Raw genomic sequence first — 17,699 nt, 5'->3', positions numbered from 1 at the left:
ACAAGTTTAAATGTAGCTGAGTACCTACCTTGATATTATGCATTTAGTTTTATTATTAATACTAACACAGTTCAAGTCACTCTACTCTCAAAAGAAACTTATTTTGCACAAAACATGGCAAGCATTATATATCCTTCGACTATAATAAAATTTATTCTATAGGTACATATTGTGCTTGCCTTCCTTTCCAAACTCATAAAGTTTGTAACCAATTTTTCAAATATTCTTACGATAGGTTTTTTTGTTCTAAAATTTTCGACCGTTCCCCCAAATTCCAAAACTCAGCAGACAAAAACAAAAAACTTGAGAGATTTTTTTCAACAACACATTTTAGTAATGCCCCCCATTAAATAATGGTAATGATTTTTAATCATTACGTGACCGGTCAAATGAAGAGACCTCCTACAATACTGAGTCACTTTCCCAAGATAAAGGCGAGGGAAAACGAGCGAACTCCTGGCTTCCTATTAAAGCTAATATCTCAAAGGCTGCCATCACCTGCCTAATTAAATGCCGCCGACTCAAACTTCCATTAAAAAGATTCTTTTTGCAAAGCCCGGGAGAAGGTAGGAATCAAACAGGAACTACAAGCCTAAGGTGACCAAACAGCTGAGGACACTAACCACACCCCAGAGTACCGCCCACCCACGTGTTCACAGGTGAGTTCCTTCCCATCAACGCTTCCCCCGATCTATGAACCCAGCTTCGCATCTCAGGCACTGATGGCGTCTCAGGTATGGGCAGGTCTGGCTCCGGCACGTAGGGGCACAAAATGGTTCAGCCACCGCAGACGGCCGTTCCCTCGCCCTCCTCGGGGCCCGAGGTTTCCTGGAACCGTCTTCGTGACGGCGGGATAGCAACGCTTCGGGGTAGGGGGCGGACTACGAACCTGGGGCGAGCCAGAGGCTGCCCCTTTGAGGCTGAAATTAACAGGAGACCCCGATGACTACTGCCTTCCAAGCTTGCCCGCTTCCAAGCGGCAAGTAGCACAGTGCTAGTGAGGAAAAGCAGTTTTTCACTCACCCAACGTGGGCACCTGGGAGTCCACGGCAAAGGCTGCCATCGCAGCAGCTACACCACTTAGCCCCGGACCTTCCCGATTTTCAAAAATGGCGGAAACTCTCCCCACGGGTAGGAGCGCGGTACCTTATGGGGTTGCGTAACTTCCGGACATGCGCCATATCAAAGTTGTGGCGCCAGAGCTGCCATTTTGGAATAGGGCAAGAGTCTGCGCAGACTCGACTTCTCTGAGAAGGATTTCTCTGGTAAAGAGATCAGCGTGGATCGTGTGGTTCTGGGAATGCTTTCGCTCGTCCTCTGAGCCTCCTGATTTGTTGGTGCTCGAGTTTTATAGAAGCGCAAGTTATTTTACTCACGGATTCATAAATAGCGTGAGTTTACTCAGTGCTCTGTCATCCGTCAGCTTTTCCAAGTACCACCTGGACAGGTTGGCTTGAAGAAACAGATTATGCCGCTTTCCAACGTAGGTTTCTGGGTTTAGGGCACCGAGCTCCTTTCTCAAAGCATATTTTCTACCATCTCTATGCCATTTAAGATTTTTTTGTGTTATATGGGCACAATTTTACATTAAAGCATAACTCATACTTGCTCTTTTACTGGTTTATTACATGTTTATAAGTACAAAAGATATTAAATAATGGAGGAAAGTAATAAACACCAGTGCACTCACCATACTGCAGAATCTTGTGTGTTCCTATGCCATCCGGGCCGACCTCCCCCCCTTGCTGCTACTTTACTTTCTGTAGAACGTATTCAAATATACATATTCTATATGTGTGTGTGCGAAAATAGCTATTTCGTTTTGCTAATTTTATAAAAGTGATGTGCTATGTATATATATTCTGAAATGCTCTCTGGTCCATATCAACCTTACCTTCAAAGTGCTTACCCACCTACTCTCCCTGTTTCCTCTGGGATTTGCTGAAATTCAAAATCCAGCCAAGAACTTTATAATTTGTGTGAGGCAATAACAATTCCAGGATTAAATGACAAGTTCCCAGAAGTTAAAGTTTTAAAACACTCACAGATGAATTGTATTTTTTAAACATATATATATATTGAACTGTGTCCCCCAAAATACATGTTAAAGTCCTAATTTCCAGTACATATTAATGCGACCTTATTTGGAAATAGGGTCTTTGCAGATGTAATCAAATTCAGATAAAGACATACTGAATTACTACAAAATTGGCAGCTTAAATCAACACAAATTTATCTTTATAGCTTTGGAGGCCAGAAATTCGAAATGAGTATTATAGGACTAAAATCAAAATGTCAGCAAGACTGGTTTCTTCCAGAGGCTCCAGAGGGGAATCTGTTTCCTTGCCTTGTGTAACATCTGGAAGCTAACAATATTACTTGGCTTTTGGCCCTATCCTGCTTCAAAGCCTGTGGCATAGCGTCTTCTATCTCTTTTAGCATCTGCTTCTCTCTGCTTCAATCATCACATGGACTTTTTCTTCTATAGTTAAAATCTCACTCCACCTCCCTCTTAAAGGATGTTTGTAATTACATTTAGAGCCTACTCAGATAATGCAGGATAATCTTCCCATTTCAATAGCCAGCTGTGATTAAGTTAATAGCCACAACTGCAAAGTAACATTCATAGATTCCAGAGATTAGAGTGTGGATATCTGTGGAGGCTTCATTCAGCACACCACACCCAGCAATCCCCTTTCTAGAAACAAGGTACCAAGAAATGTTCATCAGTAAAGGGATTTCTATATAAATTATGATCTAGCCAAACAAAAGAACATTATTCCCCTATTGATATGTGTATTGATCTAGAAAAATCTTCATGATTTATATACTGAAAGATGCAATTTGAAAATGTATATATAGCATGATTTTATCTTAATTTAACAAAAAAAAAAAGTATATATGGGTACAGATCCAAAGAGGAAGAGAGAGGTGCTTGTTTAAATAAAGGAAAAACCTAGAAAACATTTCTTCCAAACTCTTAACGGAGAAGGTGGAATGGGAGAGGAGTTTGTAAATTAGAGGGCTTAAGAAGGGCCTTTAATTTACTGTGTATAATTTTTTTGTGGTTGCCTATAGGTGTTATTTACTATTTTTAGTATTTTTCAAATTAAAACCCTTTATTTTCCTTTAAGAGAAACATTTTTCTTTCTTAACCTGCATGTCAATCTTCTCTTTCAGTTAGCTTTTTCCTTACCAAATTCCAAAAATGCCCAGTTTTCCCTATCAAAAATCCTTCCCCAGATCTTGTTCTTTTTTCTAGCTACCATGCACTAATTTGCCTCACATTTCCTCTCTTTTCCTCAAGATCACAAAAGAAGGGTCTAATGATTATAGTGGATTATCTATTTCCCCTAACTTCACCTTCTTGTCGTTTAATTCATTACACTCTGGCTCCTGTGTAAATCCTCTTCTGAAACTATTGTCCGCAACCATTCTTCTCCTCCTGGCCAGATTAGAACTGTCTCCTTGACATCTGCAGTTTTCAACAGCTTTGACAGTTTTTTCCTCTATATTGTGTTTTCCTTGTTTTTGATGATGCTAAAAACATAACTTCCTACTCTTTTTCTGGTTTTTCCATGTCTTATCCTACTTCATTCTAACCTGGACATATTATTATTAGTCACGCCTTTTCCTCTCCTTTGATTTGTTATAGCCTCTCTTGGAGTCCTCATCAATTGTCACATCTATGCAAAAAAATCTGCAATACTGTATGCCCCACTTCTCTCTAAAACCAAATGATACTTTGCCAGATGCTTGATGAACAATCTACCAGTACATCAAACCTCGAAAACAAACTCATCTTACCCCTGAAACAACCCCCTTCCTGTTGTCCCTTTTTCTATTAGTCTCTTAGAAACCCAAAATTAAAATCTCAGTATGTTAGAGTAAAATCTAAAGTGAAACAGACCTGAATTCAAAACCAAACTTTCCCACTTAAATCCTGTATTACTTGAATTTGTATTAAATCTCTACAGACTTGATTTTGTGTAAAATAGGAACAATACCTACTGTGAAAGGTGGTTATGCTTAGTACAGTGCCTGGCCTACTGGCTTCCACCTTCCCTTCCATCAAACATTCAGATACTAAGTCCTATTCTTTCTCTCTCCTCAGTGCCTAGACAATTACAGTCAAATCTTGACATCTCCCTGCCTCCAGTCTCTCCCCCCAAATCTAACACACCACTAGCCAGTGCTCCCTTTGTACACATTAATCAGCAGTACAAAACCCTCACCGATTTCCCTACAGCAGTGTTCTTTTATTCAACTCCACAAACTTGAGGTGTGCAGCACATGCCAACCAATAATGTCCCCCCCTTACATGACATACTTTCCAGGCAGCAGTGGAAGAGGAAAATCAGAACCTCTTGGGGAGGAAGTTGTATAGACTGAATATTTGTGTCCCCCCAAATTCCTATGTTGGGAATGCTAAGCCCCAGTATGATCATATTTGGAAAATGGTTAGATCATGAGAATTGAGTCCTTATTAATGATTAGTGCCCTTATAAAAGAAACCCCAGAGAGCTCCCCACCCTCTTTGGCCATGTGAGGATATAGCACTATTATTGCTCTTCATGAGCCAGGAAGTAGGCGCTCAACAGACACCAATCTGCTGGTGCCTTGATCTTGGACCCCCAGCCTCCAGAACTGTGAGAAATAAATTTCCATTGTTGTTAAGTCCCCTGGTCTATGGCATTCTGTTGTAACAGTCCAAATGGACTGTTTCAGGAGAGTGCAAGCATCTCTGCTAGCAATTTCTATAGGCATCCCTAAAAGGAATATACATTGTCATCCTACCTTCACCAAGGGTGGTTGAGAACCCTGGCTTAAAAAATATTCTCCTCACAGTGTTCCCTGGTGGCCTAGCAGTTGAGCATCCTGCATTGTCACTGGTGTAACGCAGGTCCAGTCCCTGGCCCTGGAAGTTCTACATGCCATGGCCACGGCCAAAAGAAGTAGTCTCTTCACCCTCTCACCCTAACCTGCTCCAGTCAATTCTCCTATGATCCCCCTTTGCTCTCAATCATCATTTCATTTCAAAATGTAAAACACATTATTTCTGCAACTCATTCTCTATAAGAATCTCATTTCGTAAGTTTTCTTTTCAGCCCCACTAGATGAATTTTCTCGAGGACAGGACCATAACTTTTTCTATTCCATATTTCTATCACCTTTTAATAAAACTGTGTTGAAAAAGTAAATGAACAAATAATGACAAGCTCTAAATAAATAAACACTGAATAAAGTGTAACTACCTGATATAACTTATTTGATGCAATGTTGCATGTTTTCAGATGTTTGAAATAATTTTGCACATTCTATTAGAAGTGCTTTATATATATATATGTATTTACACATATATATGTATACATATATATAAAATAAAGTGAAGGCCTGTTTGTAGTTCTAACTATCTTTTTTGGGTAAAATGAAATTTTTATAATATGGATTATCTTGAATGAGTAATGTATAGCACAATTTTACTTTTTTATGTTTCTTGTTAAATTATAATCTTTAGAAATATTGTATGTTCACCACATTCTTCTGTACATGAATATTATTATCCTAATTATAATACTTGTTTCCTACTTTTTTTCCAGAACATAGTAAATAAAATGTCACATAGAGTAGAATACCTATTCCCTATTTCTGTTCCAGATTTGTGGTTTTCTGAATACTGACTTCCAGCAACAGATACTTCCATCAAAGTGCTATTTTTTTGTCTTTTTTTTTTCAGGGCCTCACCCGCAGCATATAGAGGTTCTCAGGCTAGGGGTCAAATCGGAGTTATAGCTGCTGGCCTACACCACAGTTCACGGCAATGCCAGATCCTAAACCCACTGAGGAAGGCCAGGGATTGAACCTGAGTCCTCTTTAATGCTAGTTAGATTCGTTTCCACTGAGCCAAAATGGGAACTCCTAAAGTGCTATTTTTTATAGATCACTGATTTTCCGAACTTAGATGGAGAACTCTTTCATTAAACAAAATATTGTGCAGACACTTAACACATAAAACAGAACCACTGCGGTTGAGGGGGAAAAAAAAGGCAGAAAGAATGCAAACCCCACTAATTTAGAGTTCTTGTCCCCTAAACTGTTTACTGACTATTAACTCCAAGTAACCCCTGAAACACTTAGGTGAAGTACCTAGGAGCACAGAGAGTCCATCCTGAAAGTTAGTTCTGGGCTATATCTATTTTGACTTTCTTCTAAACCCCAAACAAATTTTTTAAGTCAGAAATATGTGAAACCTCAAAATTTAGTTATTTTGAATATATGTGATATATTTGCAGCCTAACTGTTCTGTATCTATCATACATACTAAATACTCATCAACCTATTTATAAATGTCTATTAATATACACCATTTGTATATAAATCTAAATCCTTAAATCCAACTCCTAGTTTATTTTAAAATAGAAAAAGAATTTTTTATTTATTTTTAAATGATTTTTTTTCCCATTATAGTTGGTTTACAGTGTTCTGGCAGATTGTTCTGTTTAAATTGAAGTGAAGGAAAGTCTATCCACCTTTGGTAAGAATTTAAGGAAAGGATAGTTTGTCACCTTTGTAAAGAGAGTGAGGAGAGACAACATCTTATCACTCTTGTTTGCGTCATTTCAGCCTTTGGCAGCTGGTGGAGCATGGGCTAGCAGTCACGTAATTGTGATGTCACATCAAGCACACGGAGGAACTATGATTGTGTAGAGCCCATGGACAAGTGATCTCCAAAAGAGCCTTGTGGTATGTAAGATAAAAGGATTTTATCCAGAAAAATACAAATCCATTAGTTGTTACTTACATTATCTGACTGTTATATCTTTATAAATTGAAGCTACTTCTTTAAAATTAAAATGAATATTACAATTGGAAACTTTTGAGTTTTTTATGATCATTACAGTAAACAGTTGGCAGAAAGGGGACAGCCAAATATCAAAAGAAACATTACCGTAGCTGACACACTTGTCTTCTAATCAATTAAATGGTTCTTTTCGCCTGTTGGAAATAAAAAGGTAACATCAAAGCTTACATAACTTTAGTGGGGGAGGGTTGAATGGGCAGAACATAGAGGATTTTTTTTGGGCAGTGAGAGTATTCTGTAGGATACTATAATGGTAGATACATGTCATTATAAATTTGTTCAAACCCATAGAATGTAGAATACCCATAGAATGTAGAGTGAATCCAAACTAATATGAACTATAGATTTTGGGTGATAATGATATGGTTAATGTCATTACGCCATTTGTAACAGAGGTACCACTCTGGTGGGAAATATTGATAAAGGAGGAGGCTATGTATGTATGTTTGTGGGGATGGAAGGTATATGGGAAATCTCTGCACCTATTGTTCAACTTTGCTATGAATGTAAAACTGCTCTAAAAACAAAAGTTTCAACTGTTAGAAATTATATTTTATTAATATAGGTGTTATAAACAAAATTTTATTTCCTGCTTTTATATTTGAACTACCCAATAGGTTTAATCTGATATTTGAAAGCCCCATGGAAGTTTCAGCAGGAAAAATGGACAACACTGACAAAAAAAAAAAAAAAAAAGGGGGATTAACTTCAGAAAAAGCTTTATCTAGGATTTTCCTTGAAATAATCTGCTGGGATCTAGGAGGGCAGGAGCAGGGGAGGAAGATGATAGCTGAGGGTATCTTTAAGCAAGAAAAGCAATGAGTTGTTAATTATTGACGGCTAATTAATTATGGCATTCTCTATAATTTTGTTTATTTTGACATTTTCCCTAATTAACTTCTATTTTTAAATCAATAAGCCTAAATTCTAGAGTGCTAAAAGATCATACAATCTGTCCCAGCTTATGTAAAAAAATGAGAGTGAAAAATCAATGAAAAAATAAATCTCTTCTTGCTTGACAATGTGCTCATTTAGAGTAGTAGAATTTTGTTGAGGACAGGTGCAAATCTCAACTTTAAATACTTAATAGTTATATGATATTAACATCTCCAGGACTTAGTTTTTTCAATATAAATAGTGGAAATAATAGTAGCTCTGATGCACCGACTTATTCACCCAGTGAAATATATTATACATAATATATATTCAATAACTAAAATATATCCTAATACTCTCATATATCATTCAGCCTATTACATAGCTTTTAATAAATTAATTCGGCTTCTTCTCCCATTAATTCACCAAAAGGCTCTTCTCAAAGTCACCAAAGACCTTCATAAGGCTAAATCCAAGACATTTTCCGTTCTCATAACTTTTAGTAGGATTGGTTCACATTAAACACTCTTTGACATTCTTCTTAGTTTGACTCTCTTGTTTCCTTCCTAGCTCTCTGACCATGTGACTATGTCTCTTTTCTTAGCTTACCTTCCCTACCAGCCTAGAAATGTTGTTCCCAAGGCTCAGTTTTATGGTCTGAACTCTTTCTCTATATGATGTCATTCATATCCATTTCCCTAATGACTCTCAATTCATACTACCTGATCATTCTCTGAGGTCCAAATTTATATACCCAATTGTCTATGTGACATCTGTACTTGGATATCTCAAAGGCTCCTCAAAGTCAAATCTAAAAAGCCAAACTTATGGTATTTTCTGTAAAACCTGAATATTTATCTCAGAGAATAACACCACCAGCTATCTAGTTGCTAAAGAACAAAACCTTGAAATGGTCTTTAAAACCTCCTTCCAACATCAATCCAACCTTGTGCATTCTACCTCCTAAATACCTCTCAAATGCATCTGCTTCTCTCCATTTAACCAAATCCCAGCTTTACCATCCATCTGATACCTGTACTTAGCTTCCTGGTCAATCTTGCTCTCCCTCACTAATCAATTCTTCACAGCATAGCCGGAGTGATCTCTAAAAAATAATATCCTGAGCAAGTTGCTCTCCTGCTTTAAATCTTTCCATTTCTTCTACTGCACTAAAAGACCAAAATCCTAAAGCTGACTACAGACCTTTGCTTCATCTGGCCTAACCACTTATTCTCAACTGATAACCATCTCATCTCCTCTTGCTCACCGCCCCAGCCACTTAGCCTTCTTCCCATCATTTCAAATGTGTCATGCTCTTTCCCACCCCCAGGCTTTTCCTGTGTTCTTCCCTCATTTCTGGAAGATCTCCAACAAGCCACTACCCCTTGTTTGGTTAACTCCTGCTTATAGCACTGATCTCAAATATCACTCAAAAGTCAGGAAAGCTTTCCCTCATAACTAAACAAGATCATGATTTGAATTATTTACCTCTATAATTTAAAAATAATCATCTATCCCCCCCAGCTATGTTGTAAGCTTCATGAAGTCAGGTGCCTGAGAGGTTTAAGGGGTTTTTTTTTAAATTATTATTATTAAATCAAATGTTGTTATTTTGAGATGTATGTAGATACAAAAGAAGTGAAAAATAATGTAAGGAGATGCTATATACCCAAGATGGTAGCATCTTGCCAAACAATGTCACAACCAGGATACTGAACTTTGATACATTAAGATACAGGATATTTCCATTTTCACAAGGATCTCTCATGTTGCCTTTTCATAACCACACCCACTTTCCTCTGCAGCAACCACCCTCTTAACCCCTGGCAACCACAAATTTATTTTCCATTTCTATAATTTTGTGGTTACATATGTAAGACAACATATCAGAATATTGTATTAATTGGCGTTCCCATGGTGGCTCAACAGGTTAAGGATGCAGTGTTGTCTCCATAAGGATGCAGGTTCTATCCCTGGCCAGGCTCAGTGGGTTAAGGATCCCGAGTTGCTGCAAGCTGCAGTGTAGGGCACAGATGTGGCTCAGATCCTCACTTTTAGCATTGCCATGGCTGTGGTGTAGGCCAGCAGCTGCAGCTCCAATTTGATCCCTAGCCTGGGAATTTCCATATGCCAGAGGTGCAGGCCTAAAAAGACAAAAAAAAAAAAAAAAGGGAATGTTGTAGTAATGGAATAACACATAACACAGTATTACTATTTGGTAATTGGCTTTTTTTAAAAAAAATGTTATTTTTTCTCTTATAGTTGACTTACAATGTTCTGTCAATTTCTGCTGTGCAGCAAAGCAACCCAGTCACATACACACACACACATACTGTTTCTCACATTATTCTCCATCATGTTCCATCACAAGTAACTAAATACAGTTCCCTGTGCTATACAGCAGGATCTCATTTCTTGTCCACTCCATATGCAGTATTTTGCGTCTACTAAACCCCAAACTCCCAGTCCATCCCACTCCCTCCCCCTCCCTCTCCCCTTAAGCAACCACAAGTCTTTTTCTATGTCAATGAGTTTGTTTCTTTTCTATAGACAGGTTCATTTGTGCTGTATATTACATTCCAGATATAAGTGATATCATATGGTATTTGTCTTTCTCTTTCTGACTTACTTCACTTAGCATGAGAGGCTCTAGTCCATGTTGCTGGAAATGGCATTATTTTGTTCTTTTTATGGCTGAGTAGTATTCCATTGTGTATATATACCACATCTTCTTAATCCATTCACCTGCTGATGGACATTTAGGTTGCTTCCATGTCTTGGCTATTGTGAATAGCACTGCAATGAACACAGGGGTGCATGTACCTTTTTCAAAGAAAGTTATGTCCGGATATATGCCCAGGCATGGGATTGCTGAGTGATATGGTAGTTCTATATTTAGTTTTCTGAGGTACCTCCATACTGTTCTCCATGGTGGTTGTACCAAATTACATTCCCACCAAGAGTTGATTGGCCTCTTCACTCAGCACAATTTTCTGAAGATTCATCCAGGCTTTTGCAGGTAATAGGAGTTTGTTCCTTTTTATTGTTGAGTAATAAATATTCCATAGAGTGAGTACACCACAGTTTGGTTAACTGTTCACCCACTGAAGAACATCTGGGTTGTTTCTAGTTTGTAATTCTGCAAATCAAGCTGCTATAAATATTCATTCATGGGTTTTTGTATTAGTATACGTTGTCATTTTTCTGAGGAAAATGCCCAGGATTATAGTTATTTGGTCATATGGTCATTGCATGGTTACTTTTTAAAGAAACTACCAAGCTGTCAAGATGGCTGTACCTTTTTACAATCCCACCACCAACATATAAATGATTCAGTTTCTCTATATTGTTGTCAACATTTGGTGTTATCACAGTTTTTTATTATAACCATTTTGAAAGATACATGCTTATATCTGATTGTGGTTTTTAACTTGTACTTCCCTGATGGTTAATGATGTTGAACACCTTATCCTGTGCTTACTTGCCATATGTGTATCATTTTCTGTAAAATGCCTCTTCGTATCTTTGTCTGTTTTCTAATTAAATGGATTTTTCACTGATGAGTTTTGAGAGTTTTTTAGTATATTATATATACCACTCTTTTGTTTGGGTATGTGGTTTACAAATAATTCCTTACATTCTGTAGCTTATCTTTTCATCCTCTTAACAAAGTACTTCATAGAGCAGAATTTTAAATTTTAATTATGTCCAATTTACAAATTTTTCTTTTTATGGATCATGAATTTGGTGTCAAATCTAAGAACTTCTTGCCAAACCCTAGAGCCCAAATATTTTCTATTTTTTCTAGTCTTTTTATAGTTTTACATTTAAGCGTACACTCTATTTTTGAGTTAATTTTTATTGAAGGTATGAGATTACATCAAAGTTCTTTTTTTTTTTTTCTCTACAGAAATCCAGATGTCCAGTTGCTCCAGCACCATTCGTTGAAAAGGCTATCTTTCCTACAATGAATTGCTTTTGCATTTTTGTTAAAAATTAGAGTGTTTGTGTCTATTTCTGGGTCCTCTGCTCTGTTCTGTTCCATTGATCAATATATCTACCTCTCTGCCAGTATTATACAATCTTGATTACTTTAGCTGTATAATAACTCTTATAGCTACATCACAAGTACTACTATAGCTAGTACTTTATGTAAGTATACTGTTTATTTTTCAAAATTATTGCAATTATTTTTATTAGTCTTTCCATATACATTTTATAATAATTTTATCTATGCCTATAAAAATTCCTCCTGCTGGAATTCTTATAGGAATTGCATTAAATTTGTCTATCACCCTGGGGAGAATTTACATTACTATGATGAATCTTCAATTCATGAGGACAGTATATTTCTCCATTTATTTAGATCTTCTTTGATTTACTTCATCAGCATTCTGTAGTTTTGGGCATATAAGTCCTATACATATTTTGTTCCATTTACATCTAAGTATTTCTCCCCTCTCTCTCTTCATCTCCCTCTCTTTATCCCTACCCTTGACTGATTATAAATAATATTATATTTTTAATTTTGGTGACAAAGAGTTCATTCCTACTCTCTATGTAGAAAAACAACTGATTTTGCTATATTTATCTGGCATCCCTCAACCTTCTTGAACTCACTTATTAAGATTTTTGTATATTCCTAAGAACTTTACATGTAGACAGTACTGCTGTCTGTAAAAGGACAGCACTTCCATTCTTATCTGTATATCTTTTATTTCCTTTTCTTGATTTACTTCTCTGGCTAGAAATTGCAGCAATATGTTGAAGAAAAGTAGCAAGAATGCACATCTTTGCCTTTTACCAATCTTAACAGGAAAGCATTCAGTCTTTCGCTATTAAGTATAATGATAGCTTCAGCTATCATTATATAACTTAATCCAGCTATAATAGGGTTTTTTATAGCTGTCCTTTATCAAGTTGAAAAAGTTTTTTTTCTTATTTTTCTGGGAGTATGTTAGATGGGTGTTAAAGTTTGTCATAATGTACCATAGCAAATGAAGTATAGGAAGTTTTATGCCTTGCCTCAACATTTGAAAATCAATCAGTATAATTCACCATTTTATCAAGCAAAAGTAGCTAATATAACCCTCACCCATTTATAATGTAATTATCCAAATAATTTCTCTACATATATTAGAAGCATATCAGATTTTGATATAATTTGGTTTCAACCATGAAACATAAGTAGAAGCTCAAGAGGAGAAGAAAAGCTTATTGTTTTCAACTCATATTTTTATCATGTTCTTTTTCCTGAGGTTCCTTCTTAGATCATTTTGTTTCTGTTTAGAGAATTCCTTTTAAGCCCTTTTAAGCCTTTTAGGATAGGTCAGCTGACCAAAGACTGTTAGTTTTTTTCATCTGAGAATGCTTTGGTTTTCTCTTAATTCCTGGAAGATACTTTCACTGGCACAGGATTTGGGGTTGAAAGTTCTTTCCTTTCAGCTTTTGCAAAATATGATGCCACTTCCTTCTGGCCTTAATGATTTCAAATTTGCTTTTCTTTTATAATGAAGGTTTTCTCTGTCTGCTTTCAAAGATTTTTCTTTGTCTTTAGTTTTCAGAAGATTAGTTATGATTAATTATGATGTGTCGGTGTATGTTTCTTTCATTTTATCCTACTTGAGAACAATTCAAATGGTATATATGTGGTACTAAACATAATCCAAGAGTCCTAAGAAGCACAATATTTATTGAGAGAATTTATGAAGAGTAGTATTAGTTCTAGCTTTACATTGGGTTGCATTATAGGAGGTTCTGTAAGTTACAAGAGAAAATAAAATTCTAATGCCAGTAACAAAAAATTTTGTTGTTTGGAATATTTGCATGTTCGTTAACTAATGAATTATATTGTTTAACATTTTATTATTTAAAGTAAAGATAATTCAAGGGTTCTCCTAAAGCCTGGAGGAGGATTGGTATATTCCATGCTATAGACTGGGGGAAGACAGATAGACTCCATGCTATGACCTAGAAAGCACTAGTATATGCTGTGATACCAAACCAGAAAAGGCTGGTACACTCTGCATTGTATGGAAAGACTAACATATCCTGTGCTGACAACATATATTTTATAAAAATAGAGAAGCTTCTGAAGAATGTCCAGAATGACTAAGAGATTTTTCTGACCAATTCAGAAAAACAAAATAATACTATTAGTATAGCAGTTTATAGTTTTATAAAACACATTTTCATACAATTATAGAGCCTTAATTAGGAGAGATGATATCATTAACATATAATACAAGAAAATGACTGACTTCCCATTTGCTCCAGGTTCCTCTGACCAAAGTATTTCAATGGCGAGACCAATCATTGACCGATCCGGGTGTAGCTGCTTCTCAACTGAACCAATAATTTGCAGTGTCAAAGAGCCATACACTGTGGCTTTTGGTCAGATTGTTGTATTATTTGTGAATAAGATCCACAGCTGTCCAACCTTGCTGAATGAGAGGAGATCACAGGATTGAATTCTAATGATTTCCCAATTTTAATTCTACTAAAAAGGAAATTTGCTTCTTAAGTTTTAATGAATGTTTCCTTTGTCTAGAATTAGTGAGAATTGCAGAATATATTAGTACTTACTGAAGAAAAAAGTTTTGTTGAGATCCAAATAAATGCTTAACCTATTCTGAGGATATGGACTATATAGTGAGAAAACTTAATTCCTAGGCTATTCATCATTTGGAAATCTACTTCAATTTGTTTTAATTGGGTGCCTATTACTAAGCTAGGTGCTATCACTGTAACTTCTTCAATAAATGTTACAATCATATTGTAATAATAACTGCATCACCTTTCAATCAAGAAACATAAAAAGTTTATAAGCATTCAATTGCTAATTCTTTCAAGTTTCACGTGAGGACATTTAACAAATAGTTTAACCACACAGATACAGTCATCCAAGGTCTCCATACCTTGACAGAACAGAAAAGAACATCAATTCTTGTTTCCTTAAATATCAACTTGATTAATATTTCTAAAGAATAAAAGCCTTTTGGGAGTTCCCTGGTGGTGCAGGTTAAGGAGCCAGCACTGTTACTGCAGTGAACCAGGTCACTACTCTGACACAGGTTCAATCCCTGGGCAGGGAACTTCCATATGCAGCAGACATGCGGCCAAAAAAAAAAATTTAAATAAATAAAAAATAAATAAAATTTCTTAAAAAGGCTGGACATTGGGGAAGGAAGTTTTTAAACTACAATTTTTAAGGCTCTTTTCTATAACAGAAAGAGTACACAATTGGTATCTATAGACAAACATTTTTTAGTAATTACTGGGAAATTACTTTCTTTAAACTTTGGCTTTTTAAATTACAGCCACACCTTTAGCATATGGAAGTTCCTTGACTAGGGGTCAAATCGGAGCTGCAGCTGTAGGCCTATACCACAGCCATGGCAATGCCAGATCAAAGCCACATGTGCAACTTATGCCGCAGACCACAGCAACACCCAATCCTTAATCCACTGCATAAGGCCAGGGATTGAATCCACATGCTGATGGAGACTATGTCAGGTCCTTAATGTACTGAGCCACAATGGGAACTCTTGTGTTTATTGTTCATTAATGTTATCACTGTAGGTAGATACTGGTGAGGAGGAATTTTGTGTTCCTTCTTACGGCTGCTATTTAGTTTAGTAGAACCAGGAGTGGTTGTGTTGGGAGATCCTTAGAAAATCCTGCCCTTGCAAGTGAGGACTCTTGGTCATTGTTCCACCTCTCCTAAGATAAGAGCTCTATGGTTCACATATTTTAAAAGAGGAGAATAATCTTACCATCAGAAGGCTGAGAGATCGATGTAAATGTGTCTGGTTATTATACAGTAGTATTACTTTGACTGCAAGCTACATAGGGGAAGGGATTTTTGTCTGTTTTGCTTATCAGTGTATCCCCAGCACCTAGGACAGTGTCTGACATATAGTAAATGATCAAAAAATATATTTTGGGAACTCCCGTCATGGCACAGTGGTTAATGAATCCAACTAAGAACCATGAGGTTGCGGATTCGACCCCTGCCCTTGCTCAGTGGGTTAACAATCCGGCGTGGCCATGAGCTGTGGTGTAGGTTGCAGACACGGCTTGGATCCCGCATTGCTGTGGCTCTGGCGTAGGCCAGTGGCTACAGCTCCAATTCGACTCCTAGCCTGGGAACCTCCATATGCCATGGGAGAGGCCCAAAAAATGGCAAAAAGACAAAAAAAAAATTGTGTGTGTGTGTGTGTGTGTGTGTGTGTGTGTGTGTAGCATCAGCAAACAGAGTCTGCAGGGGAGGGCCTGAATGTGGGGAAAAAAGTTCTTTTTATGTGTTGAAGAAATACCGAGAATGGAGTTCCTATTGTGGCGTAGTGGTTAACGAATCTGACTAGGAACCATGAGGTTGAGGGTTCGATCCCTGACCTTGCTCAGTAAGTTAAAGGATCCAGCATTGCCCTGAGCTGTGGTGTGGGTTGCAGACATGGCTTGGATCCCACGTTGCTGTGGCCCTGGTGTAGGCCGGCGGCTACAGCTCCAATTTGACCCCTAGCCTGGGAACCTCCATATGCCGCGGGAGCGGCCCAAGAAATGGCAAAAAGACAAAAAAAAAAAACTGAGAAAAACAGCTAATGTTATCTCCAAAGCAAAATATTAAAACATGCTGTGAAAGTGTCATAAAACTGAAGATAGGCAATAATTACACAAAAAAAATTTTTTTTGGTTTTCGGTGTTTTTTTGTTGTTTTTTTTTTTTTGCTTTTAGGGCTGCACCCGTGGCATATGGAAGTTCCCAGGCTAAGGGTCGAATTGGAGCTACAGCTGCTGGCCTACACCACAGCCACCGCAATGCAGGATTTGAGCCGCATCTGCTACCTACACCACAGCTCATGGCAATGCAGGATCCTTAACCCACTGAGCGAGGCCAGGGATCAAATCCAAGTCCTCACAGATCCTAGTTGGGTTCGTTAACCACTGAGCCACGAAGGGAACTCCCGAGACAAGATTTTTTAAAGGAGAAAGGGAGAATGCTATAAATTATACATAACAAGCTGTATGCCAATTTTGGGAAAAATGTAGGGAACTTTTTGTTGAGGGCACTTATAATAGGGATACACCAGAGACAGTTTTTGTTTATGAAATGGCAGATAAAGAAAAACTTCGCTGACAGAATTACTAGGCTACCAGATAAGGAAAAATTAGGCATGTTTAAAAATTACACTAGCTTTGTAAACCATATGAAATAATTTATTTTGGAGTTCCCTGATGGCCTAGCAGTTGAGGATCCATCACTGTCAATGCTGGAGTTCCAATTCTAGCCTGGCCCAGGGAACTTCCTCATGCCACAGGCTAGTAGGGGTCTATATTTCTTTTCAATGTTTAAAAACAAAAGATATTTCCATTTCTTCTTATTCTTAAAAAATGGTAGGGAAATCTATTTTAAAATAGAGGCAAAAACTCCTTGAAATATTTTTTCCATTCCCTCAAAACAGATCTATATTTGGTATCCATGGTTTTTAAATTTATAATACATGAGACAGAGAATCACAATGATAAAGTTCCTTTTTATGAATAACTAGGTATGACAGAGTGACATATCCATGGAAAGCCCAATAAACAAGCTGCATATATGACCCATCATTGCCTTACATAGTACTCCTAGTTGAAAATACTGAATTACCTTTGTTGACTTATTTTGGATATAGAAAACTACTACTATTTAAGAGAAATCAAAATTGATGTTCAAAGCACTTCTATAGCTGATACAGAAGATGTGTGTTTGCACCATAACCAGACCACTATAGGCAACAACTAAGCATAAAAACCACTGATGAAAAATACTACACTATCCATAAGGAATAAGTACTATTTAAGGCTTCATGTTCACAGCATATAATGGCTGAGAACTAAATAGAAATAGCAAAAGAAAATGCATTTAAACGTTTTAACGTGAATAGAAAAGGTTTACCCAGCAAACCCTCAGCAATGTT

At 37.0% G+C, this 17,699-nt stretch overlaps 1 protein-coding gene and 1 long non-coding RNA gene across 3 annotated transcripts in view; one reads left to right on the top strand and one right to left on the bottom strand.

Annotated features, from left to right (window-relative positions):
* Window positions 1–1,156, bottom strand: part of NUP35 (nucleoporin 35) — a 28,697-nt gene extending 27,541 nt beyond the window's left edge. Inside the window, exon 1 of the mRNA XM_047773025.1 lies at window positions 1,024–1,156. Coding sequence (XP_047628981.1) covers window positions 1,024–1,063 — 40 coding nt within the window. The 5' untranslated portion in view covers window positions 1,064–1,156. The remainder of the gene's footprint in view (window positions 1–1,023) is intronic.
* Window positions 670–13,526, top strand: LOC125123357 (uncharacterized). Of its 2 annotated transcripts, none has more exons than XR_007134038.1 (3): window positions 670–734; window positions 6,625–6,744; window positions 11,649–13,526. It is a non-coding gene; the product is annotated as an uncharacterized LOC125123357 (long non-coding RNA). The 2 variants fall into 2 exon arrangements; XR_007134037.1 differs by lacking the exon at window positions 670–734 and adding an exon at window positions 1,251–1,483.
* Window positions 13,527–17,699: the final 4,173 nt, after the last annotated feature.

Source organism: Phacochoerus africanus, chromosome 3, assembly GCF_016906955.1.
Source record: "Phacochoerus africanus isolate WHEZ1 chromosome 3, ROS_Pafr_v1, whole genome shotgun sequence".
In the NCBI taxonomy this organism is placed as follows: domain Eukaryota; kingdom Metazoa; phylum Chordata; class Mammalia; order Artiodactyla; family Suidae; genus Phacochoerus; species Phacochoerus africanus.
Note: the sequence above shows the minus strand (reverse complement) of the source record. Positions and strands in the feature narration are given on the sequence as shown.